Raw genomic sequence first — 22,177 nt, forward strand, 5'->3', positions numbered from 1 at the left:
AAGAGTCGGAGATGCTTTGGCTTGACCATACATTGATCATGCAGATAAAAAAAACTGTATTGTACTGTATATAGACCACAGGAATAGATATACTCATTGTTGACTAATAAAAACTTAAAAAATGAATTACAAAAATGACTATGTTTGCATGCATTTTACACCAGAGGGTGCCAATAGACGCTGAGGGTGCTGTGCCCTGTCATGACCTGGCAATCTGGTAGACAGCATCCCTGCTGTCTGCATTTTCCATTAATTGCAGTATAACGCACTCTGCGGTGAGGTTGTTTATCTGGAAAATACCAGCCTCTCCTCGCCAACAGGTGAGAACAGCATGTGGGCCGTATTTGCATAGTTTGGAATATATAACAAGGGCTCGTCATTTTGCTACCTGAACACCCAGCAGCTCCGTCTGCCAGGCAGCGCCGACCCTAAAGGATCCCAGTGGCTCGACGTGATGAACGTGGATACATTCTGACAAAGCCTGGAAAAGGGTAGGTGAAATACACACAGCGACACACACACACACACACACACACACACACACACACACACACACTGTCAGGCAGGCTGAACACTCATTTAACTTGTCTGATGCTGGGTCGGGTTCCACACTTGGAGGAGTCCCGTGTCTCGCCGAGCCAATCAGGACGAGCGGAAACAGGTCAGGTAGCTGAAGAGGACCTCAGAGAGAGCCCGAGGCAGGCCAGAGCAGCCAGGCACAATTGGAGGTAAGATAGCACACATACACACACACACACACGCATGCAGACACACAAGATCACACACACGTTTAGCTCTGCCAGATCACTTCTGTGGTTGTGCATCACTGTAAAATTTAAACTTGAAAACATCAAGCGGCTCCTATTTGCCTGTCTGGGTGTCTGAGCAGAATTAGGCCACAGCCTTTTTAGCCAATGAGATTTAAAGAAGCGTTTTTATATGCATGTCATCTTAGTCCTTAATGGATATCATATAAGGAGGATATTTATAGTCTTGGGCTTATTCCTCAGAACGTTTGGTTTCTGTTGAAACTTGAGATCGCAAAGCAATTAATGGCAGCCTTTTATAAAAAGTGCAACATGAACAACAGAATGTCATTTAAAAGTGAATACAATTTCAGAAGAAATGTCCAGATATGGCCTCCTACCTGTGATTACGAATAAACTGACGAGTTCAACCATTACCAGAGTTGTTAAACACAGTTTTATGGCGTTTGGTGCAGCTGTTTGGCTGCGTTTCCATCCGCCCCTGCGTGTGTGTGTGTCCATGTGAGTGAAGTGAGGGAGTGAGTGTGGATAGAAAGCAGGTCCCTTCTGTGTATCACTCGTCTATTTATAGTGAGAACAAATCCCAGATATGAGAGGAATCCTTCTGCCACAAACGAGGCAGCGTCGGCGAAAGAGAAAGGGCAGACAGGAGAGGCTAAAGAGAAAAAGAAAGCAGATGGAAAGCTGAGAGGCTGCGAAGGGAAAGTAGCCACACAGAAGGAGTGCGTTCAAGCGTCAGACGGCACCAAGTTACTTCATCAGGTGGTGAGTTAAAGCTGCTGCCGCTTTTATGTCAGCGTACTGTTTCTGATGAGCAGAAAACTTTTAGATCATGACTAAAGTCAGAGAAAACTTGGTAAAAAAGGAATGAATTTAGTATCATTATTTCACTCTATTTTAACCCTGATTTGATCATCTTGGTGTGCTCATGAAGTGTAAAACATCTTCCGAACAAACAAAAGAAACTGATAAATGTTTTTTTTTTTTTTATTAAATTGGACAATTGATGCACATCCACATTCTGTAGGCTAGCTGCAAAGCTAAACGCTGACTGGTGGGGAATGTTTATGCATTAAGTTTGTGTTGGAAGTCAGAGCTTGGATCTGGAAATGATGCCAAAACCTAATAGTGCTTCATTGCATTGATTTTTTAAATTGTGCTGCTTACACCATTGCAAGCTAGTAGTGCTGTGCAGTACCTCTGTGTGCCACTGACTGAATGAGTTATGAATGACGCAAAGTGCTTTTCTAGGTGCAATTCTGGCTGCAGACTACTTGTTTTGTTTGCATCTGGAAACTTCCGACTTCTGGGTAAAACGAAAATGTGCCATAAGCTAGGGCCTAGTCCACATGTAACCGGATATAAGGGAAAACTAATACTAATCGTTTTTATGCGTTTTGGTCTTTCATCCACACGATGACTCTGTTTTACATCACTAAAAACTGTAATTTTCTATTTGTGTTTTTGCGTGTTTACCTGGCAAAAAAAGAGTTTTAGTGTCTAGTGCATCACAGTCCGTGATAAACACTGCGGCACTGAAATAACATTGTTATAGACTTGGCCATGCCATGGAGGATACGTTAATAATATTAAGAGGTGCTGGTTTTTATGCTGGTGTTGTGATTGGCTGTTTACAAAATGCGTCTAATTAATGTTAAACTTGACAAATCCACTGCTAAGAAATCAACGGCATCTCTGATGGTTTATTCCCCCGGCAACAGGCATTTCCTGTCTTCATCTTAGCATCGAGACTTCAAAGTAAAAGCATACATGGAACCTTATAAACATTACAGTTGGTTCAGATGCTTTTTGATTTTATTTTTTTGGTTACAAAGGACGAAGAGCACTTGGAAGTCAGCTGTTTTACACAAAGCCGTTCAACGTCGCCATTGTTTTGAAGGATTACGATTGGCTGACACAGGTTTCAGCTTAGCGGCACACTATCCCATGTGCATTTGGCATGTTTAGAACTATAATCAGTGATGAATTTATACAGGATTGTGTGGATAAATCACATTAAAAACCTTGTGGATGGGCATATTTGTTTTGAAAAAAGACCCGGCTCTGTGTGTGCAAGGCTTAACATGACCAACAAATTGCTATTCAAGCGTTGGACTCCCTTCTGCCTTCAGAAGTGCCTTTACTTCTTCAGGGCATGGATTCAACAAGGTGTCAGAAACATTTCTCAGACATTTAGGCCCATATTGATGGTATTTCATGATGTCATGATGGTATTTCTCAGTTCCTGCAGATTTGTCAGCTTCAAATCTATGATGCCAGTATAGCACATCTCAAAAGTTCTCTGGTGGATAAAGATCCGCCAGCCGGAGGCCACTGAAGAGATCGCATTCTGCATACCCACGTAACGAGTGCTTATTTCTGCTAATGTTGCCTTTCTAGCATTTCAACCCTGTCTGGCCCTATCTCCTCACACCTCTGGCACAAAGAACTGGTTTCTGACCACACAAATGCAACTAATATTTCCTCTCTGTTAGACCATTTCATGTGAAACTAAGAGAAGCTTGTGCATCTCTTTGTTTCTCAAATTCTCAGGCCAGCCCCTCTGGCATCAACAACCATGCCATATTCAAATTCACTTAACTCCTCTTCTCTACCCGATTCAGAGGCTCGGTTCAAGCCTCAGCTTCATCACGAGTAGCTGCCCAAATGCTTTGAGTAAGCTGCTGGGTGATTGGCTGATGTTATATTTGCGTTAACAAGGAATTGTTTGCATGGACCTGATAAAAGCCCCCAGGCAGAGTAGCTTTAGAATCAAAACTTATTTTCTATTTAATCTTTTTACTAATTAGCGTGGAAGGTTTTTAAAGCTAAACCAAATCTTTGTTTAGTTTTCAGTCTTTTTATTCCTACTTAAAATTCATTTTTAAATGATTGCTCAGTTCCATTCAGTTGTGTAAACTCCTCCGTTCGTTTTGCATCAGTTCTGCTGTAACTCCAAATTTCTAAAAGGGTTTTGTTGGATGCAAATTTAATCAACTTTCCATGACTGAGATGAGTCATTAAAATTTTGGACACCTTTCTGGGAAAGTCTTTACTGTGAAATACCCATTGGGACATTGTATTTACTGTCAGGCTAGACACTTGTGTATACTTAATGAAAATATGTGTAAAAATAACCTGTTTGTCTTGTGAATCTCATTAAGACCTGAATGAAAAGTGAACAAACAATTGTGTATTTATCTTTTCACAAACTAAAAGTTTAATGCTCTTCTGTACTTACAACACGCTAATTGGCAGTAATCTAATACAGCTTCAACTGGCATCAGTTATGGCGGCTGGGCTGATGCTGCTACAGAGTTTCTTATTAATTTCATCATGTTTCTCGTTGATTAGAACATTTTACATCATAGCTGCAGTTAAGTTTCCCATCACAATATTCAGATGTACAATAATAGCACGCATGTACACACGCCCTTTATCATGGATTCCTGACACAAGATCCTGTTTGTGCACAACTGGTTTGACAAAAAAAGTTGTTCCACCTATGCAGAGAAAGTAATAGAGGGACATTATTAGGATGCAGCTGCTACTCATCACGTAACATCCCACAGGCTGGTGCATATTTCGGGGAGGAGTCGAGGAGTGCTTTTCCTGTGTTGTTGTCAAACAGCTCCCTGGAAACCAGAGGAGGCGAACTTCTCTGCTCCTCTGAGCCACAAGCAGATTAGATATAGAGGCCAAAGAGACCTATATGATCAGGAAGTGCTTCTAGAGAGTGTTGATCTGTAAAAAAAGATATTGGGTAGGCAATGAAAAACCTTAATACTCACTCACAATTAAAGGAAGGAATTTAGGAAAATAATAAAATATTAAATCTGTTAAGGAGTGCTATAACTCCTCTTTTCTGCCTGAGGCTGTCAGGTTTTATAATCTTCAGAACATTGCGTCTTGAATAACCATAGATTTATAATTTTATTAGTGTTCTGTGTGTGTGTTTTTAAGATTTTCTACTCTTTTTAGCATTAATATTATTGTGTATTATGATGGGAAAAATGAATTTCCCTTGTTGGGGTATCAATGAAGTTTTAATCAACCAATGTCTGTTATGATTATGCTTTTAGAGTGGCAGAAATACAGTTTGAATTTTTCTGAAAAGTAAATTTATATCGGTAACTCAATCACTTAGTGGAGCACTTAAAAAAATACACACCGGCTGTTTTCAAGCTGTTATTCCTTTTTTTTTATTTTCCATGTTAAAAACAAGTTTAATCAGAACGCATATTGTTTTCGAATATGACTTTAAATGTTCCCTTCCTGTTGAAATATTATTATTATTAATATTATTGTGTTGTTGAAAGAAAACCATAAGGTTTACAAAAGAGCTCCTTCTTTCTTCTGTATCTAGCTGGGAGTTTACAACATTTTCTCTTAATTTAGGAGAAATAAACTCAAAGCTGAAGAAAAATCTAATTGATCTCCCTAGTGGATTTATGGGAGTTCGCAAGCCTTAAAATTGGCTTTGCAACCTGGTTTGTGTTTCTCATTCTTGAACTTCTTTAGATTGGGGCATGAGGTGCTGCTTTTATTAAATCTTGCTGCCTACTGCATGTTGTCAGACAGGTTTTATTTAAGTGATTTATTTTGCAGGGCTGCTAGTAACCAGGTCTGAGCTTGGTCAGTGAACTTAGCCTCCATAAAACGCAGACAATCAGTTTATTCATGATTTAACAAGTGGGAAGATTAATTTATTTATTTATTTTTTCACTTTATTTTTTTTTCTAACAAGAGGAACTTCAAATCATATAAGAGCTAAATTTATCTCAGAAAAGGTGCTTTTGTGCCCCTGAATGGATTGGTTGTCAGTCCTTGCCGACTGCACTTTGTTGAAAGCAAAAGCCTGATTTAAACAAATCATCTAGCTAGCACTTTGTTTAAAGAGAAATACAGTGAAGAGAAAAAGGAGCTTTACACAAATTGTCACCGTGCTGCAAAGCTAAAGCAGCAGCAGTTGATTTTTACTTCAACCCATTCTACTCACAGGAACATATTGCAATGTTCCTGTTTATTACTGTTGTCTAATGTCCGACTTTGAAACTCTCCTAAACACCAAACTTTCAGAGTCATTACTATGTCCCTACCATATTATTAATGCAGAGTTTGGCTCAGTTTACATATATCTGCTAGATCAAAATCAACGTTTGACACCAGGCAGGATTGCTGGGGCCACATAAGCCTCATCTGGCAGCTTGAAAAGCTGGTCAAGATTTCATGCGCCTTTGCACTTCACTTTTGTTTTTTTATGCTCCTGGAGCCAAACATAATCCCTGTTCACTAGAACTAAAATTAGCAAAAACAGACTCCTGGCCAAAGTGAACACGTGATGTTTTACAACAATGTACCATGAGAGGTTAACTGAGGCTACGAGTAAAGACAGCTGCTTCTGGGGAACTAGCTGTGGGCTAATCTAAAGATAATATCGTAATCAGTGATAATTCACAACGTCACAAAGCTCAAATCGTCCCAAGTTAGTTTCTTGAATATAATAACGAGTCCACTGTACTCCAACGGCCTTCACAGTCAGTCAGTCATATCAATTTCGATTTAATAGACCATCTTAGTGAGCTGGTGGAATGAAAGATTTGCATCATGGGTGTGCATCTAACGCATCAGCTGCTTTTTTTGTGATGCTTTCATGTAAATGAGGACCACGATCTCTGAGGAACGTTTCCAACACTTTGCTTAATCTATGCTGTGGAGGTTTAAGACATTTAAGACAGGCAAAAGAGAGTCTAGGAAGATGTACCTAATAGGGGTGTAAAAATACGTTGATCCACATCGATACACCAATTAAATGATTAACAATCCAATTACATCGATACACAATTTAAATATTGATACTGTCATATTTAAGAGACTCATCTTATTTTTACCTGACCAAGTAATATTATCATTAATTGTGCAATATTTACTCTGGTATTTACTTTATACTCTTGCCATTTCTTTGGATTAGACTAGCTTGTACTGTTTTCTTCTTTTTTCATTACTACTAATCATGTGTAACTAATTCGTCATCACTGTCACACCCGAATGTTCAATTTGTGGAACGATAAAGGAATTTCTTATCTCATCTTATTAATTACCAGTATTAGGGTAAGTTAAGCAATACTTAGATTGAATGATCAAGCGAGACATTCACATTAATTCTGTGAATAAATGCTTGACACATGTCAAAAAACAGATCATGACCAAGTCAACAATTTTTCAAGAGATGACTGTTTAAGGTTTCAAAGTAGTGGGAAACCATAAACTTCATAAACCTAAACATGAAAACTTCAGAATGCTCGTGCGAAAAATCTTATCTGCCTTTTGGTGCTTCACCTAACATTACACTACACAACTGTCACAAACAGAAACTGAGGACCCAGTATTCAGCCAGACAGGTCGTTGACGTTTTAAGATTATTTATTAAAAGGACAGGTAACGGGTCGGAACCGGAGTGACAGGCAGAACGATGTGAGGGAATAAACAGAGTTCGTAAACCAAAAACAGTCCAAAGTCAAACCAGGTGATCAGAAGTGCAGGAATCGTCCAGAGCAGAGTCAGGGAACAGATCCAGGTTCGGGAACAGGAAAACTTAATCAGACAGGGGTCAGGCAAAACAAGCAGGCAGTCAGATCAGACAGGTAAACGGGTAATACTGGGAACAGGCTGGCTCAGAAAATCCGGAGGCCAAAATTGGTAAAGAGACAGAGAACGCTGGACTCGACTCACCAAATGGCTCGAAATAATCTGGCCCTGAACAGTGGATTGAGGCAGGTATAAATAGAGGAGGGAACAGATGACCGGCATTGAAAACTAATTACTGGCAACAGGTGGAAATGATCTAAGGAAGGGTGGTGACTGAAAGTGGAACGAACTGATTGGTTGGTGAATGGTGGATGAGAGGGAAACAGACCTGACTGGTTAGTGACTGGTGACAGGCAAACTGATTGGGTGATGGCTAAGAGGTGGACTGAACTGATTGGGTAGAGGCTGGTGAACAGGTTAAATAAAGAGAAGTTCAAAATTAAACCAAAACAAACCCCAAAGTATGACAACATTTTATATCTAATTTGAGGGTAGACTCAAGATCCATCTGTCCCCAAGCTTTGACCTCCTGGCCGATGTCTTGAGATATTGAGATGACACTAGTTCTTCCTTGAGTTTTAAATGTCCACAATTCTCTTCCCGGTTAAAGGAGAATCTGACATCATCAGGAGTCGGAGAACAGAAATATTTGCAAATTGTTGTACATGTACATATGTTCCAAAAACAATTATTTCTCATGCATAGTGTTGTCAGTAAAACATTCGGCTAAAGCCATATATTTACAAATAGCCCACAAAAACACACATTGATTTGTTTCTTACCATGTTAAAAGCTGAAAAAGATCAAACATTTCCTATTTTCACTTGGTCAGGATTAGCAAAATTATTTATATTTGTTAAATGCAAGAATATATGAAGAAAATGTATACTTAGAGAATTTTTGTTTTAACTTTCTCCAAATTCACTACTTTAACATGCCTGTTACTTCTACTTCTACTACTACTACTACTACTAATACTACTACTACTATTCAAACTAAATGGAGTTACAAATGTGGGTGTAATTCAAGGCAACAGCTCAAACCACTACCTAATCTTGTAACACCATGTAAAACTCAAAAAAAGTTGGTCTAGAAACCAGGAAGAGAATTGTGGACATTTAAGACTCAAGGAAGGACTGGTGTACTTCACAAAATAACTTCATGAGAAAAGAACATTAAGTGGGATTGCTGAAGCAACATCTCAAGACATCGGCCAGGGAGTTAAAGCTTGGGAACAAGCGGGTCTTCCAAATGAACTGTGACCTTGACTATACCATCATTTGTGTGCAGTGTGAGTTAGGTGAAGGACCAAAGTGCAGGTAAGATTTTGGGATGAGCATTCTGACGTTGTGATAGTAAAATGTCAAACTTACCAAGGAGAAAAGGACATGGAGTGTGGTCATATAAACAGAAGCAGCAGAGGAACAAGCAGGTGACTGAAGGGTAACATGTAGTAACGGGACGATCAAGCAGGAAACAATAGCCAACAGTGAACTTAAATACTGAGGGGAGTAAGAAGAAATGCCGATAAGATAATCAGTGAATGATGAGGAGCAGCTGAGGCAGAATGTAAGCAGTGAGGCTGAGGGAAGGAGAATAATTAGCACAGATGAGCTGAACAAAGACACAAAGAAAACACTTAACCAAGGGGAGAACAAACAGAGGTCTCAGAGAAATAAACTATAATATATAGTGAACAGAATACAGACAATAAGAATTTAGCTAATAGAAGCAACAGAGAGACATAAAAGAAACCCAAAACTGTGCGTGTCTTTTTATACATTGTATGTAAATATCTTGTTTCAGCTGTTTTTCCATTGCCAAAAATAGATGAGGGAAAAAGTTTACATGTCATCTAACTAGTTTAAAGCAATGTTGGAGAGATAAGCATTTATTTCTTACCATGAAAACTGTAGAAATATAACATGGTATGCATTTTTCCACAAACAATTTTTTTTCCATGTGGTTCGATTTTAGTTCCGATTGATTTTTGAGAATTTGACTAATGTTCTGCACCATTCACCGCTTATTGCAGCACAATCCAAAAGGTGCATCCAAAGGTGAAGCCTGTTCTCTTTTGTTTTGACAGCATCTCTATCTGCTTCTCATGAAAGATTCAGAGAACAGTTCCTCAACCCGCTTTTCTCTGTAAGAGTCGCTAAGCAACTGTAACGGTATCCTGTCCCTCAAAAACTGCTGTCCCACTGCAGCCAGTATCCATACGCCTTCAAACACGCAGCTGAATGTGTGCAATTTGCCTCCTGCAGGTCAGCGGACACACCGAGGGGGGGATTATGTCCAAACCTTCGACCAACGTGAAGGCCTTACAGGTAAAAGATTTTCGCCTCTGTGTGTGAAAACGTGGGCCACTGCAACCTAAAGCAGCTCTAACTAGTTGAAGAAACGAGGAATGAGTCTTTTCCACATGAAAGTATTTATTAGTGAAGGCAGATACAAGGTTCAGACAGTGCATTTACAATATCAAGGCTATTTTGTGCAAACTTGTTAGCGAGGCAAACATATGCAGAGCTGCTGCGGTGGCTTGAAATGTCAAATACTGTAAGTTTTGTTGACTAACACGCTTCTTGTTGTGCTCGTTTTAATCTCTAACCATGGGATAGACATCAGTACATAAGGTTTTACAAGCAAATACAGTACAAACAGGAGCTTCATAGGTCAGTCTTAGAACAGCAACTTTACCTCATAAATGTCTCAGTCATATAAAATAAATGAAAAACAAACAAACAACGTCTGTAAACATTTTTGCCATGTCTGTGGCTTTGCATATTAAAATTATTTTTGACAAATAATCAATTCTATTTTTAAAAAATTCCAAAGAATACCATATGGGCACATTATCTAATTTCTTACCTAATTCTACGTAATCACAACACAAAAAACAACTTGTTAACAGACTAGGAACTAATAATAGCTGTTACATTTCATTCCTATACTGGCTTTATTCCAGCTAAACTCAACACAAGAATTTAAGCCCATAATTTGAGACCAAACAAGGCTACAAAAATGCACTGGATAAAGACAAAAGTTAATTATGTTTGTGTTGTGGATTAATTTGTCCTTCAAAAACTCAAAACTGGGGTGTTGGATTATAGATATAAAGTAGGTGTCTTGGATTGACAAAAGGATCACATGCACTCACATAAATGTCACTGCTTCTATAAACAATAAAAATAATTAAATATTTTTTTTTACAATCAGAACAGTTTTTTAAACAATAAAAGTGGCGTAAAACCTATAGGCTATAGCTGTTTCATGTTTTGGTTTCAGAAGAGAAGGTTATATTGACCACTACAAAAAAAAAAAAAAGGCACAAACCTTTAACACAAACCTGTTGCTAAAATTAACAAAACAGTTCACAAAAGTAACCTAAAACCTATCAGACTCATTTATGATCAAAAACTGCTGAGAGTGAAACCTATTTGTAATGTATATAATCCAAATAACTTTTGAAGGCATGTAAAGGCTAATGTTAACCATGCTAATGCTAACATTAGCGTTTGGATGCTATGAACCTTAATGGTCAGTCTCAGAACAGCTGTTCAGCTTGACCTTATGAATATTACAGTGGTAAAACATAAAAAATAAATAAATAACTCTTTAAACCTTCCATAAATTACAGACAAAAAGAAAAAAGAAAAAAAAACAAACTAATGCTAGCATTAGCCTTTGGATGCTATGGAGCTTCATGGTAAGTCTCAGAACAGCTGTTCAGCTTGACCTTATAAATATTAGAGTTATTCAAAATAAAAAAAACTACTCCTTCCATAAATTACCCACAAAAAAACAAACAAAAAAACAAATGCTAATATTAGCCTTTGGATGCTATGGAGCTTCATGGTCAGTCTCAGAACAGCTGTTCAGCTTGACCTTATGAATATTAAAGTGGTACATAATTTTATTTATTAATTATTATTATTTAAACCTTCCATAAATTACAGACAAAGAAAACAAAGAAAAACTCATTCTAACATTAGCATTAGCTTGGTTGTTAAAATAGAATTCAGCATTTCATCTGTATTGAATGATGTACACATCACTACTAAGTGGCAAACTTTAAGTTCATTCTGAATATTGGCTGACTAAAATTAAGTCATCAAAAATAAAACTAGAAAAGGAGACCTAACCAAAGCTGGAGACAGCAAATGGAACAAACAAAAAAAAATAAACAGCCTGTTAAAAGTCTTACGTAGGCTGTAACACAAGGTAAAGACATGTTCAAATACTTTTTAACACAGTAAATCCTCCCTCAAATCCCAACCTACCCAAATATCTTACCGTTTAACATTTTAAACCTCCTTTTCTCTGATACCCCTGAAAAAGATCTGTAGTGTCTCTGGAGGAACTGCAGAGGTCTAGAGGACAGGTGGGGAAATCTGTCACGTTTTGTGAAAGAAAGTCATTAAAAGTCCAGGCAGAAATGGCTCTGTTAACGTTGTGAGCTTCACTATCACCACCATTAACAAAGACTTTGTTGTCAGGGGTTGGGGTACACCTCCGCATAGGCGGAGCAATCTTACAGCTACCGTCACGTCAGTTTGCCTCAAACCATGTTGGAGAAACAGCAAACACACGGCGCTCTAGCCAGGTGATAACAAATTCTTGGCTTAGGAGTAAAATTATTTGTGGGGTGGAAACTAGCACTGCACATCACCCTGAACACACCCACAGTGAAAGATGGCGGTGGCAGGATCATGCTGCAGGGATTCTCTTTCTGAAGGGGATAAACTGCTCAGAGTCGGTAGGGATATATGAGGCAAGACACCACACACTTATGGAGACACATGTTGTCTTTCAGGAATCACTTCCTTTTTTAGTTTTCAGACAGCGTTTCTCAACACTGCATGGAGGCACAGTTGGTAGAGCTGCTGCCTTACAGTAAGAAGGTTGTTGGGTCAAATCCCAGCCTGGCGTCTTTCTACATGGAGTTTGCATGTTCTCCCTATGGTTTCCCTCTGGGTACTCCATCTTCCTACCACTGTCTAAAACATGGCTGTTTGGTTAATTGGGCATTGTTTGACTTCCTGTCGCTGATATAGAAGCATGATGCTGCCACCTCCACACGGCTTTGCCTTAATTCTTGCCACTTTTCTTTAAAAGTTGAGCTGTGGGTTGTGGATGTCAACAATTCTCAACTGATTGGACAGGATTTTATTGAGGGGGATCAGATAAAAAGGGAATTGAACACAAATTAAGATTTGTATTTGTAAAGAAAATGTGAAAACCCAGTTTTTTTTCTTTAACTTAATAACGCTGCACTACGTTGCGGTTCTATCACAAGTCAAAAAAGACATTTGTGGGTATAAAGTACTAAAATGTGAAAAAGGGTTCTATCCTCACCCAAAAGCTCAGGGTTTCTTGTCCACTATATATAAAGGAGATCAATGACTCGTTACGTTTTAAATAAATCTGCTGCTTCCAAACACTGTCAGCTGTAATTAAACAATAAACCTAAATAATGTGAAGGAGGCTGAGACTCAGCAATTGATGGCTTCACTTTGGGTGAACTATTCCTTTAATCTTTGGTAGCACTGATGAATTAGTCAAGTGATGTTTTTGCCGAAAGCACTTTAAGCATAAAGACAGCGAACAGTTTCAGCCGAAGCAACGTTACAATAATACAAACGTCAGCAAACATGCTGCAGAAGGAAATTTTTTTCCCTCCTTTCAGACAGTTTCCTGTCTTAAAACCGTTAAAATATCTATTTTCTTTTATGGAACATCTACTAATATCAATAACAAACACTACTCCGACTTTGTACAGCTGTACAGTGTGAGCCTATATACAAATACAATTCAAAACGAACCATCCCCAACAGACAGTCGGCAGCTGAACACGGAGTTAGAAGGCAGCGTTCTATTTCTCTCTCTCTCTCTCTCAGTGTGTGCATCCTAATTTTCATAAACACACAGGTCGGTTTTAGGGACCGCTGAACATCAGGAAGCAGTGGTCAATATTAAAAACGAAGGCTTTTGAGGAAAGGGCAAGCGCAAAACAGAGACATTGAGCTTCATTCATCCGAGCGTTCTCTCTTCCCACCAGGCTAATTTGAACATCCCGATGGGGGCTCTGCGTCCAGGGGCGGGGCTTCCTGTCAAGAGGAGAGAGGAGACAGTGGACACAGAAGAGGTGAGACTTTTGACAAGTGATTGGCAGCAACGCTCCTCAGGGCTCTGTGTTTCTGGCTTTAAATAAAATCTGCCTGTCTTATCTCGAAGACGCCCACAGCTTGATTCTAGGGAGCTGCAGTAATTGGATTGAGATGAGCTGGCGGAGCGCATCATAGAGTCATAAAGCGGGTCTGAACACCTCCAAATGTGGGCTGAGTGATACTGTTTGCAGAGTGATGACTTAGGCCGCGTATTTCCCTAATCAAATGAAACTGAGTCACTTGGTAAACTGCACGCCAGAGGCGTACATCGGGAGGCGTGGAGAGCAAACAAGGCAGGAAGTGAAGGCAAACTTCTCAGAATCCCTGCTGGGTCTCCAGTCTCCTCGCTCGACGCTCAGCACCTGCAGATGTTTGCAGGGTTTCTGCATCCATCCATCCATCTGTCATTTATTCATCCATCCATCATTTCATCTATCCATCCGTCATTTCATCCATCCATCATTTCATCTATTCATCCATCCGTCAATTCATCCATCCATCCATCCATCCATCATTTCATCCATCCATCCATCCATCCATCCATCCATCCATCCATCCGTCATTTCATCCATCCATCCATCCATCCATCCATCCATCCATCCATCCATCCGTCATTTCATCCATCCATCCATCATTTCATCCATCCATCCATCCGTCAATCCATCCATCCATCATTTATTCATCCATCCATCATTTCATCCATCCATCCGTCATTTATTCATCCATTCATCCATCCAGCCTTCCACCCATACATCCATCCATCTGTCTTTCCATCCATCCACCAATCCATTTGTCTTTCCATCCATCCACCTGTCCATCCACCTGTCCATCAATCCATCCATCCATCCATCTTTCCATTCATCATTTATCCATCCATCCATTCATCCGTCATTTCATCCATCTATCCAGCCATCAGCCCATTTGTCTTTTCATCCATCATTTATCCATCCATCCATCATCCATCCATCCATCCATCCATCCATCCATTCATCCGTCATTTCATCCATCTATCCAGCCATCAGCCCATTTGTCTTTTCATCCATCATTTATCCATCCATCCATCATCCATCCATCCATCCATCCATCCATCCAGCCAGCCAGCCAGCCAGCCAGCCAGCCAGCCTTCCACCCACCTGTCCATCCATCCACCCATTTGTCTTTACATCCATCCATTCATCCATCATTTCATCCATCCATCCAGCCATCCGTCCATTTGTCTTTTCATCTATTCATTTGTCTTTTCATCCATCCATCCGTCTGTCCGTTCATCCATTTGTTTGTCTTTCCATCCATCCATCCATCCATCCATCCATCCATCCATCCATCCATCCATCCATCCATCCATCATCCGTCCATTTGTCTTTCCATTCATCATTTATCCATCCATCCATTCATCCATCCATCCATTTGTCTTTCCATCCATCCATCCATCCATTCATCCATCCATCCATCCCACCTGTCCATCCATCCACCCATTTGTCTTTACATCCATCCATTCATCCATCATTTCATCCATCCATCCAGCCATCCGTCCATTAGTCTTTTCATCCATTCATTTGTCTTTTCATCCATCCATCCGTCTGTCCGTTCATCCATTTGTTTGTCTTTCCATCCATCCATCCATCCATCCATCCATCCATCCATCCGTCCATCCATCCATCCGTCTTTTGATTCATCCATCCATCCCTGGTACTTTTGATGCATGTTAGTCCATCTGTCCGTTGGACATGGAATAGAATAATGAGATATTGAAACTAACTATGTTGGACATGTAACAGAGAAACATTCCTACTTTTTAAAGGTATAATTATAAGTTTTTCAGAAGGTTTCATCTTGGTGGTTTTCATAGTTAATCTAGTCAATTTAAGATGTGGAAGAAATCCTCTGACCAAAGAAGACTGAACGTTGAAGTCAAGTCAAAAGGTGCTTCAACACCTGCCCCCAAAAATGTCTGCGCACATGCCTGACAGGATGTATGTGACATTGTCTTATTCATCATCGAATGTTTTGGATTATAAATAAAATGTTTCGGACATGTTCTTCTTGCTGTTTTGCTCCAGGGTCAACCACCAGAACTACCAATGCGCCCCGTGACACCGGAGGAGAGGAAAAATTTGCCAGGGGCAGTGAAGTTACCGGGCCCTACCGTCAACCTATCAGAGCTACAAAACAAAAAGAGTGAACTACGATGGGTCACCAAGGAATAACATGTAGGTTTCTCTGTGCTTTAACAGAATTAAGAATAAAAACTAGAGCCCGTTAGGTCGAGATGAATTGAAACTGTCTTTGAAAATATATATTAAAAATAACAGTAGATGATTTGGTGTTGATGAATGTGTGAAAAGAAAAAAAGAAAAATGTTTAAAACCAAATCTATAATAGTTATTGTCTATTTTCAGATAGTATTAATCAAAGCTGTTGTTGCCAAAAGAGAAAAAAAGTTAAAGTAAAAATTTAATCAAAATTATGACTTTTTCTTTTAGAAAATGATTGGAAAAGGAATGAAAGTTTTGCAAAGTAAATTTGTTTTTGATATATTGTTTTTGATACACTTACAGTGTTTGATACAGTGTTGACCTGTTAGTGGCTATGGATAAATAAAAATATGATAAGCAAAACAGCAAAACAATACAGTAAAATACACAAAAATATGATCAAGTTAGATAGAAAAATAAATAAATAAATAGAATTTAAATAATTTGGAATATAGATGTATGTTAAAAAAAGCAAAATCAGATACATTATTTTCATTTTTATTGGGGCAACACTGAAATAACCCAAGAAACAATGAGGAGTAAACATTCCTAGCAAAAAAGTATTCCTATATGTTGTTTTGTAAAAGCACATTTATGAATAACACATTCAAGATGGATCAAAGAAAAGAATGATCATTTGAATTTAAATAAAAGTAAACGAGAAAAGGGTTGTATGTTAAATAAAGTAAAATAAAAGCCACTAAACAACTGTGTAGCATCGAAAATGCTAGCACATTTTAAAGCCCTGCAAGGCAACAGTTTGTGCACCTCATATTTTTCCTTAAGTAATGTACAACTTACATCCAAGCAAGAAAACTGCATCCTCCAATTCGGTTGTGTTTCAGTGTTGCACAGTGCAGACAAGTGTCCAAAAAAAAAAAAAAAAGAAGAGATTAATGCAAATAATAACCAAAACACCGAAAGGAAGTAGAGAGGTGAATTTATATAGCAGGTATTGGCTTCATTGAGAAGGATGCAAATTCAGTCTGTGTGAAAGAAAGTAGTAAATAATATTCCAACATAAACACAGCTGCATGTTAACATCCAGAAGGATGGTCGAAGAAACTTGACAAATACTGGACCATATCTATCTATCTATCTATCTATCTATCTATCTATCTATCTATCTATCTATCTATCTATCTATCTATCTATCTATCTATCTATCTATCTATCTATCTATCTATATATATATATATATATATATATATATATATATATATATATATATATATATATATATATATTTTTTTTTTTTTTTTTTATGTCACAATCCCCTGTGATTGAGGCGTTTCTTGGGTTACATTGTCCTGGCTGCTATCACAGGTCCTGTAATACACGCAGTTCGCCACAGGAGGTCACTGTTGGCCACTCTTCCTTTCTTTGGGTCAAGCCGGGTGTGTTTGGATGCCTCTGTGAGTGTGAGTGTGTGGGCTGGGAGGGTTGAGTCAGGCACTATATTTGTACTTTATGTTATTAAGTGTGTGTGTGTTTTAGGAGCGTGAGCAATGTGGAGCAGTCTGTGCTGTGACTTTGTCAGCAGGACACAGAAACCACAACACATAAAGCTGGTGAAGATTCTCAGTCATCCAGGTCATGGTCATTCCAAAAAAAGGTAAAAAAACAAAGCAACTGGACTTGTTTTCCGTAGTTGAAGACGTTTCGCTTCCTCTCCCGGAAGCTTTCTCAATTCAAAAAGTCTGGAGTAATGATGAGTAACAAGCTTTATACCATTCCAAACAAAGGCCTGTAATGGCTTAGATAACATGCAAATTCAACCGAAACAGGACCACCCCTTAGTAATGGGCGGTCGTTAAAACCATTAAGCCAGCGGAATGGACCGAAACTGGTCACTCCTCTGTAACGAGGAGTCGTTAGAGTTGTTATTGGCTTGGCTTAAAGGAACAATGTTTTAATCACCTGAATGAGGGTGAGAGTTAAGTTGACGATTGGCTGGAATTAATCCTATAGCTGTGTTGTAAGTTTTTGAGAGTTACAGAGGAGTGACCAGTTTCGGTCCATTCCGCTGGCTTAATGGTTTTAACGACCGCCCATTACTAAGGGGTGGTCCTGTTTCGGTTGAATTTGCATGTTATCTAAGCCATTACAGGCCTTTGTTTGGAATGGTATAAAGCTTGTTACTCATCATTACTCCAGACTTTTTGAATTGAGAAAGCTTCCGGGAGAGGAAGCGAAACGTCTTCAACTACGGAAAACAAGTCCAGTTGCTTTGTTTTTTTACCTTTTTTTGGCACAACACATAAACACCAAGACTGCTTCACCCTGTCAAAGAAACGCCGCAGGAGGCGCCCCTCGGTTAATAAAGGTGCTAAAAAGGGAAAGCAGCTTCATTCTAAAGCCAGCGTGTTCATGAATTTTATTTAAATATGCCCTTTTAAGAGACATCGTTGTCTCTCTTTTTTTTTTTTTTTTTTAAACAGACTTTAATGGGTTTTTAAAATGAATTTAAGTGATATACGAAGACAAAGTGGTGAAGTGGAGGGAAAATGATAAATAATTTTTTTTAAAAACACACCAACTGTATGTATGAAGCAATTTAAGGCGACCAGAGCTCAAACAAAGCGATATGCATAATAGCGTATTACAATTATGCATTTAAAGGAAAGAAATGATGTAAAAAGTTATATCGACAAAAAGACAAACAAGGTCAAAGTAGGTCTTGCTGAGGTTGAAAGTTAGAAACTCAAAGGCAAATAAAAAAAAAGTAAAAAAATTGATTTTAAGGCGAGTTGGTTCAAGCCAAAGTTATTCAAGGTCCAAGAAGTGCCAACCTACTGTGCAGCTCTGGAGCCACAGTTTGCAGACCTCTGTACTAGACATCGTACCAGCGCAAGCTGTTGTTTGGCCGACCTCAGAAATTGCTGCATGCCAAGGAGGTATTGCTGCCTTCCCTTTACCTCAGAAGTCCAAACTAGGAGCTGTGAATGCCGTTCACCCAAGTTAAGAGCATTCTAGTAACACACTCGGAGAGGTTGGGATTCCCAAAAAAACAACAACCAGGATCCCAATATGGCGGCGGCCAGGAAAGCTGTTGTATAGCACCTCTTATGAACGTTGTTTAAAGATGTACTTTCCACATACAAACACCACTTTTAACTTGCTAGGTTAAGAGTGGCAGCCGCTATATGCAATCTTGTAAGGTAAACATGTTTTCTTTACAGCTTCCGGTTGTTGATCCAAGGAGCTATAATACTGGATTATACATTTGGCCTTCAAAAATTTCTCCAACTTTCCGAGGGGGAAGTCCGACTTTAGCGGCAGTTCCATTGATTCTTCCGATCAGAAGTCATAATTTTTGACGTCTGACTGCAACTGGATCGCAGCATAATTCAGCTTTTTAATGCAGTTGTGCCGGAGAAGGAATGCAGCTAAATATTGCAGGACAGCGCCACCCGAGGATTTGAGTGATAGACGCCTGATCAATCCCCTAAAAACCCAGAGAGAATAAATGAAGTATCAGGCTGGTTAACATGACAAACTGAGAAGAAGTTCACTACTTCTACAAGGCACCGTTTGCTCTTTCACTCCCTCTGAAATATTCCCTGTTTGTATTAAGACCCTGGATAATTATATCTTCAGAATTGCATATCCATTTTCTCCCACTTAATTTTTCACCGAAATATTGAAACCATGTATAATTGTGTGCATGTTAAAAAAAACTGTGTTAAATCTGAATAATATATAGTTTCTTTTTTGGTCTGCACCTAAAAATTTGGACTTTAGCCCCAACATTTACAAGGTAATTTGGGTGGAAAGAAAATTCCAAACTTTATGTATTTGGTCAAAGTTTCCCTGTTAGACCTCGGAAACTGGTTTCAAACCAGTCCCTGTGACGTCTGCACAATAAAGCTAAAAACTGATCTGTGAGCTTGAACCCTTTCTGAACATCTTCTACAGCGATTAACGAGGCTGACTGCAAATGTTGGCCATTAAGGGCTTTGTTAAAAACTGTCTCGTGATTACATCTCAGTGTATTTTTAGTTGATGGGAGATTAGCCAAACTAATGCTACAAAGCTGTGATTAGGTAAAGCAGTCTTCATCTGTCAACGCATTTAGCTGAAAACCAATTTGTGCTTCAGCAATCAACTGATATACTTTGTTGTAAGGAAACTATTTGATTTGATTATGTGGAAAATAAGCTTTTTAACCCAACCTGGCTGACTATGTGAAAAAGTAACAGCACCCTAAATCTAATAAGCAGTCGTGCCACCTTTGGCAGCAACAACGGCAATATCAGGTGTGATAAATGTAATAGTTTATTTATACGGCACGTCACAAAGTATTTCACAAGAAGCAACAAAATATACAGCAATCATTAATGCAAATCATGAAAGCTCGAGTTTACTAAAAGCTTCTTGGAATATAAATGTCTTTAGCTGCTTTTTAAAGGGTTCAAAGAGTCTAAACTCCATAGGAAGATATGCAATGCAGCCCACAGTCTGGGTGAAACAGGTCAGTCTCTTCAAGTTCTGAAGCACATAGACAACCACTGAAAGATTCTGATTGGATGACCTCCGACTATGGGTAGAGGAATATATTCCAATGAAATCAGAAACATGGAAAGAAGCGTTTCCATTGCTTTTTCAGGTCATTTTGGCCTACATTCTATTTTTCAGACAGGTTTCTTGTTGATATGAAACTTTTAATTGTGTGTAAAAACAAAGAGAATCTTCACCTAAATAGTGTTTTTTTTTATGGGACTGGATGTTATCAATCTTCTTATTGCCATTAATCCCTGTTTTAAACCAACAAACAAAGTGTCCTCATAACAGACGTCTTTTTTTGACAAGAAAAATAACGTCACAATCAGATTTAGAGCATAAGCAACAAAGGTGAAAAAACTAAATGTAAGAAAGTATATATATATATATATATATATATATATATATATATATATATATATATATATATATATATATATATATATATATATATATAAAGAAACATACAAGTTTTTCTCCTTGTGATCTGCACCATTTGATTCCTACTATTTTTTATTGCTTGGCTCCAAGCTGCCAACTAAAATCTGGGTTATCTGTCTTTTCTCCTGCAGGAGACTAGTGCCAGCCGGAGAAGATGGACGATAATCTTCACAGACTCAGACTTGCCCTCTGCCGCTAAAGAGCAGCAACACTGCCGCCTCAAGAAACCGGGGGAACTCCGACAGTCGGTTTAAAATCACCTTTAAAAACTCTCCCTGAGTCGATATTTTTGAATATTAAAATACACAATTATGCAGATTTATACTAACAAAGTAGAAATATCCTGTTGTGCTGCAGTCTGGGGTTGCACTCACTAAATAAGATGAGTGGTGTTGTTAGCCATTATTTAAGTATTTTAGTGCTTGCTTAGTTTAAAGAATCCTCCTTTATACCAGAAAAAATGAACTAACATTGTAGCAATGAACCTATAGGCACATCGGCTTTTAAGCTCCACTTCCCATTAACTGACCTCTGAGTAAATGTTATTCCTGCTGTAGTAATTGATGGAGTTGTATTTTTTTCTTTTTTTTTGTGGGGGTCGGGGGTGTGGGTGTGATGTGAGAGACGTGGGGTTGATGGGTGTGTGTGTGTGGGGGGGGGGGGGGGGGGGGGGGGGGGGGGGTAATATTACTTGCTTTTTGTTGTTGCTGTGATTCCCAGGAAATGTGTATTATCACAATAAAACCCAGAAAACAGAAACCTATCTCATCACTTCCTGTTATATTACAGCAAAATAATGTTGGTTGACCAGTCTATAATTATAACTAGAACATCTATGATTGTTTGAAAATTGTATAAGCGCATCAAGATTTCCCATTACACATTGGTGTAGGTTTTCAGTGCTTAGATAACAGGGAACTGGAAGTTGTAGTCTGACCAATCACACTAAATAGACTTTTAAGGTCCCTAATAGAACAGAATGGAAAATGGAGAATATGACCTTAATGGCCCTATGAGAGTGATTGTTTCAAACACGACTTACAAGCCTGATACTTCTAACCTATGTTCAGAACTGAAGAAGCCTCCTGGATGAATGGTGACATGTCTTTAGGAAACAATAAATAAAGTCCACTTGCCTTTTTTTTTTTTTTTTTTTTTTTTTTTTGCTTTAATTTTGCCTTTATAGTTCATTGTGGTGTTCGTTTCATTTTTACTCCGAACATCTTTATTTCGTTTTTTGAGTGTAACCTTGTTTTTGAAATTTGGGATTTTTTTTGGTCAATGTCAGTGACATCTCTGGGATGGATTGTAATAAAATAAAATGCTGAAAATTATAGTGAAATGTGTGACAACTTCTCATTAATGTCTTACTTTAGATTTCTAGACAGAGACTTCATCAACCGCCCCATCCACCTCTCCGTGTTTACCACTTATCCAAAACAGCCTGTCAGGG

The 22,177-nt window shown here is 38.7% G+C and overlaps 1 protein-coding gene across 3 annotated transcripts; it reads left to right on the plus strand.

The window, feature by feature from the left end:
- The first annotated feature begins 633 nt into the window (after positions 1-633).
- smpx (small muscle protein X-linked) lies at positions 634-21,178 on the plus strand. Of its 3 annotated transcripts, none has more exons than XM_036124867.1 (5): positions 634-728; positions 9,623-9,685; positions 13,417-13,503; positions 15,586-15,735; positions 20,856-21,178. In XM_036124867.1, the coding sequence occupies exons 2-4, from the start codon at positions 9,650-9,652 to the stop codon at positions 15,730-15,732; spliced, it is 270 nt and encodes an 89-aa protein (XP_035980760.1). In that variant the 5' UTR covers positions 634-728; positions 9,623-9,649; the 3' UTR covers positions 15,733-15,735; positions 20,856-21,178. The 3 variants fall into 3 exon arrangements, with proteins under 3 accessions (XP_035980760.1, XP_035980759.1, XP_035980761.1); XM_036124866.1 differs by lacking the exon at positions 634-728 and adding an exon at positions 1,365-1,532; XM_036124868.1 differs by lacking the exon at positions 634-728 and adding an exon at positions 9,484-9,503.
- The last annotated feature ends 999 nt before the right edge of the window (positions 21,179-22,177 follow it).

Source organism: Fundulus heteroclitus, chromosome 21, assembly GCF_011125445.2.
Source record: "Fundulus heteroclitus isolate FHET01 chromosome 21, MU-UCD_Fhet_4.1, whole genome shotgun sequence".
In the NCBI taxonomy this organism is placed as follows: Eukaryota; Metazoa; Chordata; class Actinopteri; order Cyprinodontiformes; family Fundulidae; genus Fundulus; species Fundulus heteroclitus.

What these genes read in the sequence shown, in the direction of transcription:
- smpx (XM_036124867.1), top strand. Translation starts at nt 9,650, where the DNA reads ATGTCCAAACCTTCGACCAACGTGAAGGCCTTACAG. An exon ending in CCAACGTGAAGGCCTTACAG is followed by an intron (nt 9,686 to 13,416) that starts GTAAAAGATTTT and finishes TCTTCCCACCAG; the next exon opens with GCTAATTTGAACATCCCGAT. An exon ending in AGACAGTGGACACAGAAGAG is followed by an intron (nt 13,504 to 15,585) that starts GTGAGACTTTTG and finishes GTTTTGCTCCAG; the next exon opens with GGTCAACCACCAGAACTACC.